The following is a 12,789-nucleotide window of genomic DNA, read 5'->3' as shown; positions in this document are numbered from 1 at the left end:
TGGGGCGTTACCATAAAAATACTTCAGTAGAGTGATGAATAATTGTTAATTGATAATTTTTCTTGACCAAATGAATGTGAGAAATAATGAATTAGGAAGGTTAGATAAGCTATGCAAGAGCAGTTGAGTTAGGAAGGCACAGATCACAGTTTCAATGGGTAGTAAGGCAAATAGCAGTGTACCAAAGACTACCCTGATAACTAAGTGAACATTTTATCCACAAATAAGAAACAGAAACTCAAAAATTTTCAGCCTGAACTTTCTCTTTAACCTTTTCTTTTGCACTGGGTTTGCATGGCCATGTTTGGGTAATGGAGAGGCTAGGCGGGTGGTTTCCATGAGAAGCTGCCAGAAGTTTCCCGTGTGTCCAATACAGCGAACATCAGCTGGCTCTAAGAGGGACACACTGCTGGCCAAGACTGAGCCCATCAGTGATGCTAGTAGCACTCTTGGATAATGTATTTCAGAAGGGGGAAAAGGTGCTGCATAACAGCAACTGCACCCAGAGAAAGAAGAGAGAAACAGCTCTGCAGACTGTGTAGAAGCGCGTGCAGAAGGAGGGGGGTTAGTTTTTATTTCTAGAGTTACTACAAAAGAAAATACATAAACATTTTCTTTTTTATAGATTTATTTTTAGAAAAATCACAACGTTGATAGGAGGTTTTAATAAGTAATTTCAGGCTTGCAAAAGCTGAAGAAGGATTCAAGAGTCTGGTTAGCTGAAAGCTAGTGTGAGCCCACCATTTTATCCCTAATGAACACTGGCTTATTTCTGTTTTCTCTATACTTGGCATTGATATGAGATACCTGTTTATTCATGTAGGTAAGCAGTACATTTCATTTCTTTGTATTTACATAGATCAAATGTTTATATAAAAATCATTTTTCCACCCTCAAACACACACTTAAAGGTTTTAGTTCTTTTATCCTAAAAGCAGAAGTAAGGAAAAAGAGGTTTACAAATTAATTCCATAACAAAATACTAAGATCTGTGTAAAGCTTTCTTGCAAGCTAAGAAACATGTACAAGAAATTCTTAAATGAATTATTCTTGGCATACATTCATATTTGAATGCACAGATACATTTACATGTTTAATACCCAAATTCATGACTTCTAAGATGTTCTGTGAAATGTCATCTTTCTGTAGAACCCTTTGGCCAGGAGGCTGAAGCACATTAGTAAGACACATATTGTAAAACTGCACAAAAATTGGAAACAATTAGAATGCAAGCCAACAGAACTGGTCAGACTACACCTTCCAGACAGAACTAGTTACTAGTCCAGACTCAGTCCTTTAACTGTTATGAGTTGCAGTTTTCCATGTTTCCACAGATCTTTGAAACCTTCCTGTGGCTTTCGAGAGCAAAGGCCACTAGTGCTTTCAGGTGAGGATGCAGTCATAGGTCCTGATGGCAATCCTTCACAAGTCCAAAAGCATCCTTCACATATATGCTATTTATGTTGTTCAATGGATACTTGTGGAGTGAGGCTGGGTTGTTCTGGTCAGTCTTGCGTTTCAGCACTTTTGAACTGTAGCACTGTTTCTGTCTTTTTAGGGTGTATGACAAGCCTTCTGAATTCAACATCATTTTCTGTTAAATTTTTGGTTATGGAAGCCTGAAGATGTCAATCCCCACCCCCTAATGCTTCATCTATAACTGTTTAGACAACTACCAAACACCAATCTCACCAGATGTACAAAATCCAATTATGGTTCTGATTTGCAGATCAGGCTTTTCCACATCTGATCGGCTCAGTAGTTGCTAAGCAGGAAGAGCCAGAAAGAATGAAGGGTCTCTGTGCACTAGTTTGAGTGTTCTGAATCTGTACCAGACAGATGCAACAACAACAACAGAAAACCAAAAACAAAACTGAATCTTTGTCTCTTGGATGCTCTAGAACAAGTATCTCTTCCTTCTCTAGTGGGTGACCCAGGCAGTTACATGGATTGAATCAGCAGCACCCACACCCAGATTCATTATCCTACACAGTGAGCCATTTGCTTTCAAGGTGCCCACAACATATGCCAGGTTGTTTGGCTGGTACACTCACTGTGTACAGGATATTAAAAAAACTATTTGCACACTGCCTGAAAGCAATGGCGTTAACAAAACACTACTTGCCTCTTTTTCTTTTGGAGATGTATGGAAAAGTTAAAAACACTGAATGCACTTTAGACACACCCATTTGTCACAGGAGTAAAGAATGTAAAGGCACAACATACTTCTACACTCCTGTCATTAAGGCCATATATTGGTGTGCAACAATGCTTCACAGGGCTAACCATACAGAAGTGCTCAGGTCTAAGGCAAACTCCCAGAGATGTTTCAAACAAGAACTATTTTCTCATGCAACTTCAGGCTCTGCTGTTAATGTTATGCTTTTTTTTTTTGTTTCCTTTTTTTTCCCCAGGCAGAATGCAGGCTCTCTGTCCAGTTTCAATGATGTTTCTTCATCATGTTTTCTTTATTTCAGTTCTCCAAAAGTGTGCGCTGAACTAAAAAGTGAGAAACAACTCAAGATTAGCACACTATGTCATTGTAAGTTATGCATTACTATGTAACAGTGTATGTGGACAACAGATTTTTTGAGCAGGCATTTGAAACTGGGGGATAAATTCAGGTAAGCAGAGGCTTGATGCTGTGAAGCCAGTACCCTGCATACCAAGGGATATTACAACCCAGATTTCTTACTCAAATAACCACATCCTGCTAGAGTGCAGCTATCTACACTTGCAGCATAACCTAACATGCAGTGTTTTGCAGAGGCAAAAAACTAAATGGAATACAGTCTGCGTAACTGATAGAAAAAGTGGGTTACTGAACATAGGTGCTAGGCTGAGTCACTTCATTTTCAGGAAGTCAAAGACAAGCCTACATAAAATGTTAAAAATGCAAACCTCTTCTGCCACGCCATCTGACGTGGCTCAATGCAAGACTGCTTCTAACTAGAAGCCATGTAGGTACATCAACACTCTATCACCAAAAGCAAAGCCAATGACTGCTAAGTCCCAGAACTCAGATCAGGAGTAGCACCATGCTGACCATGGTCGCCCAGTTTCTTGGTTCAAAACATGCTCATGCTTGCTTGCAAAATATAACAGAGGTATGAAATTTGGGATGTAACATGACATCAATATATAGGCAGGAGTAATCATTCATGGTAACATCCCAACTTTGACTTTATCAGTTAAAGTATGCATCATTTGATGTGTTTCACATCTGAGTTCTGGTGAACCTTAGCCAAATTTTTGCATCTCTGAGCTGCAAATCATATGTTAGCTGCCTGTGGCAGAGGTCTTTCAACAGCACTGCTTGCTTCACTAATGCTTAGCTGAATTGCGGATATCCGTTTAACTCCCGTCCTGACTTCTATAACCAGTCACAAGAAAACATCTTCTCCATGAGTTTTATATATTTAATAGCTTAAAGAAAAAACGTTCATAAAGAGGATTATGAACCAGATAGGATTTTTTAGCAAACTGATGAATTACCTGAGAGAAATAAGGTGTCATTTATTTATTTTTTTGTTATAAAAAAACAGAACTAGTTCCATGGGATTTAGATTAAGACCACAGAAGAATGTTCCAGTTACAAGAAGATGCTACTAAGTTCAGTCCTCCTTGCCTCCAATGTAGTTTCACCTCTGCCCAAACACTATTAACATTTTTAATACACATTCTTGAAGAGTTCGATATGGACTTGCAATCAAAAATGGTGGTGTCCGATTCCAACAGATGCAACACACATGAGTAATGCACCTGCCAGTTATCTGCAGTTACGGATAACACTACAGGAGCTTACCAGGTGGCTCAGATTGTGCTCCCCGATGGCTTTCCATATTCACATTCTCTTCATCTGCTGGGAAACAAGCAGATGTTTAGCATTCAAATTCTCTTATCTTTCAAGTTGTTGATTAAGAGAAATAATTAATAGAAATAATTTGAGAGAAGAAATAGCACACAAGAAACTGAGCTACTGATGGCAGTTGAGCTGCCTCTGTGTCGCCTGCATTTTAGTTAATTTTAACATGCATGGTAGATGTTTCCAAACTTCCCAAATTACAAAACTGCAGTGACTGGCTGGATGATTGCTCTATCATCACCCTTCACCAGCCAGTCAGACAGATTAAAATGGACAAAACCAAAGTTTCTGCCCCACAGTACTCCCAAAGTTCCCTGATCCAAGTTATATCTTATTTTGGTGGAAAGGAAGCAGACAGCAAGCAACAGATGACTGCAGAAGGAAGAATCATATGGAAATGAACACCCAGGTAGTTGTCAGGAAACTGATATGTAAGCAAGTACCTTGTGAAAACACAAAGACAAGATTTACAGAGTTAGAAACGACAAAGTATTTTTTCAGCATTAAAATAGTCTCTAATCCCCAGCCTCCACTCATTTTTTCTTAAAGAAATGTTTTCTTGCAGGCTCTCCTGCTTACTATTTAGCATGAAGTAGTTTCATTTTAAGAAATGCAGAGCCTAAAGTCTGTCTGCTTCTGGAAGTCTCAATTTTGGGCAAGGCATTCTTCTGACACCCTGCTTTAGATGACCGGTAAGAGAGGTTACTCCCTGTGAACACAAACTGACCATGCTATTAAACTACCTTATGTATAAGACCAATTTCTAGCTCCCATCTAAATACAAAACTGTACCTCTTCAGACAGTAGAAAACAAATCTAATTTAGAATTCTTACCGCTTTGTTTGAAACAGAGTTTCTTCTTTTGGTAAGCAATGAAACTAGATACTGCTCCAATTACTGTTGCAACCACAGCACTTACAATTCCAGCTATTGCTCCCTGAGAACCTATAAGAAATCAAACCAAAACATATATATTGTATATATTTTCAGAATCGAAGTAAACCCTGTGAACACTTCCAAAAAAACAATAAACTGAAATTATTACATTAAACCATAGTAATCACAGTTTGTGAATACTGAAAAGTGAATCGTAATTTTATAATCATAGATTACTTAGCAATGCCTATTGTTAAGCAACTTAAGCATGCCTGTTTTAAGTTCCATTAATTGAAAAAGCTACCTACTCATAGCCTACTATGCATGCAATCACTGTACCAGCATCTCTGAGACCTTAACACCTGTGAATCATTTGCAACATAGAGACTTTTAAAGAATTATGAAAGAGCTTGAAAGTAAGAATCCTAGATGTCACAGACGATTTTAAGATAAAACACAATACCAGCACTGATCGTTCTAGCAGAATATTAGCAATATAGAAAACCCCAGGAAAAAAGCTTCAGACATGCATACACATAAATTTCTGCATTTACCCTCAGCTTCTTCACCATTATTTGGACTTGGGCCCTTTCGTTCTGTGAAAATGAAAAAAAAGGGTTAGATTTTACATGTATAAAGAACAGTCACAGCATCACTGACAATCTTTTTGTCAATTAATTATGCAAAATTACAAACCATCTATTATATCCAAACAGTGCTAAACTCTGGCTTTCTATTTTCAAAGTACAGCTCGAGCCAACTTCAGGCTTGGTTACTCTGTGCTTCTACTAAATGAGCGGAGCACATCTGTGAAATGTGGCTTAATCAACTTGCCCACCACCACAGAACACTCAGTGGACAGGAACAGCATATAATTTTGGGGAAGCATTCAACTGTATTTCCATGGAATCAACTATCTTCCCCTAAAATCCCAGCCTCATTTACTAAACACCTTTACAAGTCTCTTAGCAAAGAAGACAGAATTTCTGTAAATACTACCCTTGTTTGCCATCGTGCAACTCATACCACTGAAAGTGCAACCTTGGCAAATGAAAACACCACACAAGTCTCAACAGACACTTCCTGCCCCTTCCAGTTTTTACAAAGGAACCCTGGGAGGTGAAAGCTTCCAAAAAAATTAGCATCAGTAATCTCTAGGACAACTCTCTGAAGAAGTCAGTAACCAGTGGCACATCTCAACACCACATCAAGATACTTAAGCTAACTCTGATCTGGAGACACTAAAGTTGCAGTAATGCACACTGGGATGTGTTAGGATGAGCAACCTCATCCTAACGATGACCATTACTGCAGCTTGGTCCCAGTGACCATCTGTATACTGAGCTCTATGGTAACAATCAGACATGGCAGATTACTGAAGAAAGAGTTTGGTAAGATATGAAATGGTTTTATACTGCTCAGAGTAAATATACCTTACATCACTTGGAAGTCTAAGGATCATTTCGTCCTGTGGGACAGAAAAAATCCTTGAGAACACAAGACAGACCCTCTTTTGGCCCACACCTGGGCTTCCTAACCACAAGAACTAAAAGAAACTGAGAATATCTCACAGAAGATCTGCAAGTAACACCTGGATTCCTTTAAGAACTATATTCACAGTGAATTTTGAAATAAGTACCACATTCACATCCCACTTTTAAACCCCTTATTTCTTAGCATAACAGTAAAAATCATTGAAGGTTTTACCTCTAGACCAGTTCTACCATTTAATTATCTGTGGGGTTTTGGCAAAAGCAGAACACATTGCTTTTGAACTGGAAGGTATACTCTTAACTTTCAGAAACCAGAACCAAAGGTATTACAAATTGGACAATGTTAACCAGCTTGCAAGCAAGCTTTTATCAAAAGCTCAAGTAGTTACAGGATCAATATGAAGCACAACCTACAATCTTACCATTGTGGCCGCTATCACCACCTCCTCCTTTTGGTAAACTGCCATCATATAGATCTGAATCTTTAAAGTCTATAAAAAGTAAAAATAGTATCATCTTACATGTTTGAAGTTCAGTTAAAAGACATCTCAAGGCACATGGAAGTTTTCTCTAGTTCATTCAGCTGAATTTATGGTGGTCTGAGACTCAGTGTCATAGTCATCAGTATGTTCACATGTCAAAAGCCCTCTCAATCTCAACTCCCTTCAGCTCAGCACTATACAGTTTGATAGCAGTACTGTTGCCTCTGGATTTCCTGAACAACTGAGAGAAATCAGTGTCCAAGAGCAGGTAATACTGCACAATTCAGGCTAAGCAAGCAAGAAGCCCTGTAAGCTACTTAACTGGAAAAGCCCAAGTCTGACTATCCTATTAGAGCAGAGGAAGACCATGGACAGGAAAGAACCATTTCTTTTCAAGGCTGCAGCTGTCAGCGTTTCTTCAGATCTGGGTTTCTAAGTCACAACCAGTCTTTTGAATGTGTACAACACAGTAGTTAGAGGGGGAAAGAAAAAAATTTAACATGCCACCATCCAGTGGCTGCAGTATTTGCACAGCAACGGTAAGATCCAAATGCAATTTCCTCCTCTGATTTTTTGCAGGACACTGAACCAGTCCCTCTCCACTTCCAATAGACCCTACCTCATAAGGCCTGAGTTCTCCTTCCCTTTATTGCCAAATGAATCGTTAGTGTATGCAGAGCAATTGTGTTTCAAGCAGCAAAGCTAAAAGAATTGCATCAGCAGCCATTTTAGTTGGGTGGTAGAAGCACTGTACTGAAGAACGCAAGACTTGAATTCAACTTGCTGCTGCAAATCAATCAAGCAGTGGAGGGGACAAGAACCAGCACTTGTGTTCCAGGAAAGGGCTCTTTACCACCATATTCATGGATAATGGCATCATCACAGATGCATCTATCTATGTTTTGCTCCGAGTTAGGTAAGGACAGAAGACCTCTAAAGCACAACAGAAAGGGAAGGACTTGAATTTTAAGCCTCCCTTTCAAACACAAAAGAACTGTATTTCTTAAATGAGCCTTAAAAATAAAAAATAAAATAACCCTTTAACTCTGAGCTGAACCTTTAATTTGGATGCTTTAAGAATACAGAGCACAGGTAGTTCCCACTTACTTTTTAGCACGACTAGTAGAGATTCAATTACTAAAGGTGAAAGGACTCAACCCAGTATACAGGTGCTCCACCACAAGCAGCCAAGAACAGCATTGCCACAAGCACACACACTGTCCCATCCTTCCACCTCCCCATACCATCTCACTTTTAAGTGAAAGGAAAGTGACTCAACAGGCTTGTTATGGCATTTCAAGACTGCTGCAAAGCTTATTTGCACGACAAGTTTTCCTCAATCCTCAGTGTTTATTCAATGCAACATCTGACATACACAGCAGCCAGTTAACAAGGAGTTATTATTAGAAGTTAAACTGAGATAGTAAAACCATGTCACAATTCAGGAGTTTGTGCTAGAAGCCTTACCAGAGTCTTTAGGAAGTACATGTGGACCTCGCTCGGGGTTACCTATGCACAATGGAGAAAAAAAACCCAAACTATTAAGGTATCAAAAGCAGACTACAATGCAGTAACCTTGAAAAGGATTAGGAAAGATTAACAAATACTTTTCTACTGTTCAGAAATTCCTGTTAGGTTAGTCTTACCAGTGTCCTTAGGATTTGCAGGTTGAGTTGGCTTGGGTTCATCTGTAGTCAAATGGAATTAGAATAAAGTGAACAAAGTTACTAGTGTGAAGAGACAAAATGCAGAGCATATAGTAACCTTGAAAGACTATCTGACCTAAAAAGTAGCATCAAATCTTCCCCATGTAATTTTCCTTTCTTTTCATTAGCCAATGCTGTATTTGTTTGGTTATTTTATGTCAAACACTTCACTTTAATGAAATTAACATTTTTCTGCTGCATTATCCTGTATGTCAGACCCTTGCTATAACTGAACACATACAGAAGAACCCACTAAGTGTTATGCAGCATTTCAGTTTGCACATCTGATTTCAAATGGTAAACGTCTTTATATTTTTCTACCAGGTACAGATTACCTGGCTGTTTCCTCTTTTAAAACTACCAGATTTTAACCAATAATAGAGCTTGGTACCTCATTTAAGTAAAAATAAAAATTCAATAATTTTAAGAAAGATATACATAAAGCAGTAGAAATATAGTCTCCACAATGACATTTCATTTAGCTTGCCACAAAATAGGATAAGAGAGCTTAGTAATTATCGCTGTATGGTTTGGCTACAGACTGTTGCCTACATCAAATGACACACCAAGAGTGCGTTTCTAGAACTGGGTTTTCACCAACAGCTGAACCAATCTAGCAGCCCATTTCTTCTGTGTGCTACTTCTCCTTGACATTGCATGGTCTTGCCTCCTCCCAGCTCCAGGCACAAGTCAGATTGCGTCTTCTTAGGCTCTCTGCATACTCTAAGCGGCAGGCACCCGTACAGCACAGTTCTAAGACCCCAACTTAGGCCTGCCATCCTATAAAAAATTCTCCCCTCTTCACTTATCTGAACCATCTGATTCATTCAGCCAATTGTTTCTCAGTTAGCCAACTGTTTTCAAAAATGACAATGGTTGAAAACAGACAGCTTTAAGAGACAAAACTTCAAAAGGCTAAGTCAAACACAGCACCAAACAGTGCTACTGTCCTACAAATATATGCCCTGTGTTAGGAAAGCTGTCTATATTGCAACAGGTCTACTGATGGTACTTGAAAAGCTGTGTATTATCTGCCTAACTGGATACACCTTTTTACTGGCTGAGTGACAACACTTCTGTCTCTACTGCTTCCCACACTGTAGAGTTAAAGCACATTAGAAAGAGTAATTTTCCTCATACTGTAAAGTTTCCTTGTGCTACTAAAATTACTTCCTGGAAAGGAAGAGACTACTTCAGATTTAAAAACTACTTCCATAAGTAATAGTTTATGCAATTAGTGCCATCTAGTGAAGACACAGCAATGAAACAAGCAGGACTTGGCTGAGAAGTACATACATTTCTGTATGGTGATCCAGACCCTTAAAAATTAAGGTAAATAAACACACCTAGATTGCAATTATTTTTATCTATGGTCTGTTACCTCAATCAACTTAGTGCCATTATTATGTTTAGGTAATAAAGTACAGACAGACACTGTACCAAGTACTGACGTCTGTTGCCTCAATCAACTTAGTGCCATTATTATGTTTAGGTAATAAAGTACAGACAGACACTGTACCAAGTACTGAGCAGTATCCAGAAAAACATACTTACCAGGCTCAAGAGCGTGTTCCAAACTGAAATCCTCTACAAAGAAAGAAGGAAAGTTTTAAATGCAATTTAAAAACTGGACTACTTTAGACTATTTTAACACAAAATGCACCTCACAATGTTTTCACCAAGAATATAATGGCATGCTTATTCAACAGTGACCCACAGAGGAACACTACACAGTTACCAGACATTATCTCTCAAACTAGGTGCTGCTTGCGGTGACCATGGTACACGTCAAGGGCCATGTCAGAGCAAGCTCAAAATATACAGATTGAAAGCCAACAGAAGGTATTCTCATAGGGCCTTTAAGCTTGTGAAATCACAAAGTAAATTTGTGAAAGCACTAGGAGAAGACTCAAAAATGCAGAAATACCTTTACTATTAGGGAGCTGCTTTTTTTTTAATAGAAATACCACAATTCTGTGTGCCCCTAAATCTAAATATTCAGACTTTCAAATTAGTATGTACAACCACACTAGACTTCACGGGATTACCAAATGCATCTTCTAAGCTGAAGTCATCAAACTGCCTGTAGAAGATGAAAGCAACAGTATGAACAGTTTTTTCTCACTCAAAACCAACACTTATTACAGTCATAAACATGTTTCTGATCTATCTTGAGGAATGTTTTCTGCTTCCTGCATCAGACTAGAAGAACATTTTGAGTCAGGGCTGAAGACAGACATTCTTCTCAATTTCTCTAGAAAGAGACCACTATCCACACATCCCTTCAGGGAAAAAAAGTACTAAAAATTGTCTCTTTAGAAAGTATCTGGAGGGCCGGAACACATATTCCTACAGTCAATATAATGCACTTAATCCTTTATTCTTGCCACTGCTACTGCATGCTTTTAATGCTATCCACAGCATATTCTTTCCATTGAACCACAAAATGAGCAAGGGCACAGCTCCAATTCACAAGAACTTACAAGACTCGAGTGTGAAGGGCAGCCTTGGAGCACAAAGCCCAGTGTGAAAAGTATAGGTCAGGTAATGAATTTAATACCTTGGCATTAAAAATAATTTTCATGGGTTTGTAAGACTTATCTTTTCCCTTAACAAAGGCTAACAATATGAAGGTGGTGAAGTTTTTAGCACAGATGATCTTGAGCAGAATCATCAATTTCCTAAAAGGCCACTAAATGCAGCTATGAGCTCTCCACTGCAGGCAGATTAAGCTTCATTTTTGGCCCTCAGGAAAAGAACATTCTCTCTTGCTGTATTAGGTCAGTTGCTAGAGGTACTACTGCTTACTCAGCCAACTGCAAACACATTAATTCAATATATTCATGATACAAACTGGTTTTGCAGCATAAATATAGTAGTGTGATCTCAGCAGCAGAGGCCTGTCAGGTAAATGGACAGCTAAAACAACTGCTTGGGATATTTCTGATAGTTTATCATTCCTGCTGTCACGGAAGTATGGAAAAAGGCATGAAAGTAGATGCCAGCTATTGAAGAAAAAAAGACATACAAAAACACCACTCCAGCCCCAAAGAAGCTCCAAGACTTTTTTACCTAATGAGCATCAAGACAGCCAGAGGAAAACTTAACTCCAGGCAGAGCTACCTTAATTCAGAAGATAAATGCATAAAGCATTGATGCGCCTGGCTTTTCCTTAAGAATGTAGCTACAGAAGAGGAACCAGAACTCACTACTGCAAAGTCTGAAGAGAGGAATAACAACCTCAAAAACCAAACCACAAGCATAGTGTTCCTTTTCTGCTTACATGACAAGGCAAATTAAGACAAAGACAAATCACAAGTCTAGCACCAAGAATGATGGATGTTCATATACTTGGTGACATCTTTCATCTCAACTGAGGTCAAAATTGAAATCTGTCTTTCTTCTCAGATAACTGCACTAATAATGCCTTTTTTTTTCTTTTTTTTTCTCCAGAGAGGAAATGCAAGAAACATTTTTTTTTAATGGGCTTTTGTTGTTGTTGTTGTTGTTTTTTAATATGGAAGCAAAGAATAACAACTGGAATTAAAAAAAATATATATAATCAAAGGCAAGCTTGCAGTTTCCTGAAAGCATCCTTCCAGCTTGTCTTCAGTCTGGCCAAATGAACTGCCACAGCAGAAACTGAGCTCTGAAATCTAAGCAGCAATTCCCATACTGTAACATTTGACCTGAGTACCACCTTGCCCCAGAGCCAAGTAGGGAGGCAGCACAACCTGGACTGTGACAGGCCCATTCATGGAAAGAGGGGTAATTCATGTCTTTATTGCAGTGCACAAGCAAAGTGTATTTAGAACCTCCTAGATAAAGTCATTAAGTACGGATCTTGGACAGAATGCAAGAAGATATTTTACTTGGTGTTCTGTGCTCCAGGGGGAAAAACAAGCTCTTTTGGATACTTAGCTCAGTTAAAACTGTTTCACAGAATGCAAAAATATTTGCAGGCTGTTTATCTGAAGCCTACATCTCCTTGCAATACAATCTTAAAATGCTCAGTAAAACTACCTGTTGTGAAGAACCAAATCTGTTAACTCTGAAATTATCACTTTTTTTTATACTACACTATAAAATCTTCATATTAACAGGCAAAAAAGGTCAAAACACTCAACAGAAATTTAAACAGGTATTTGCATAGTCGCTCCTCAAACCTGAATTCTGGTTTGTTTGTTTTCCCAAGTACATACATCTCTCAGGCCACAGCCTTCCAGGGAGGAATGCTTAAGACAGGATCTGACCAGGTATTTTGCTAGTCTAACTCCAAGGCAGCAGGAAGACTGTTGAAGATGCACGCTCCTCAATACACTCTACCTGAGTAGCAACCAGAGGATGGACCACCAACACCTGTTTCA

At 38.7% G+C, this 12,789-nt stretch overlaps 1 protein-coding gene across 4 annotated transcripts in view; it reads right to left on the bottom strand.

The window, feature by feature from the left end:
• Positions 1-610: 610 nt before the first annotated feature.
• CD99 (CD99 molecule (Xg blood group)) overlaps positions 611-12,789 on the bottom strand; it is a 30,589-nt gene continuing 18,410 nt past the window's right edge. The window contains exons 2-6 of one of the 4 annotated variants that reach the window (XM_061459832.1): positions 6,657-6,725; positions 5,296-5,337; positions 4,700-4,810; positions 3,806-3,859; positions 611-2,499 (exon numbers count right to left, since the gene is read on the bottom strand). In XM_061459832.1, the coding sequence (XP_061315816.1) occupies positions 2,474-2,499; positions 3,806-3,859; positions 4,700-4,810; positions 5,296-5,337; positions 6,657-6,725 (302 nt within the window). In that variant the 3' untranslated portion in view covers positions 611-2,473. Of the gene's footprint in view, positions 2,500-3,805; positions 3,863-4,699; positions 4,811-5,295; positions 5,338-6,656; positions 6,726-8,183; positions 8,226-8,362; positions 9,416-12,789 lie in introns of those variants that run through there. The other 3 variants (XM_061459831.1, XR_009744468.1, XR_009744469.1) reach the window with 3 other exon arrangements.

The sequence above is a fragment of the Pezoporus flaviventris genome, unplaced genomic scaffold, assembly GCF_033815535.1.
Source record: "Pezoporus flaviventris isolate CSIRO_AGI_PZ_B2104156 unplaced genomic scaffold, CSIRO_AGI_Pfla_v1 ptg000030l, whole genome shotgun sequence".
Classification (NCBI taxonomy): Eukaryota; Metazoa; Chordata; class Aves; order Psittaciformes; family Psittacidae; genus Pezoporus; species Pezoporus flaviventris.
The sequence above is the reverse complement of the archived record's forward strand: the minus strand, read 5'-3'. Positions and strand labels throughout refer to the sequence as shown.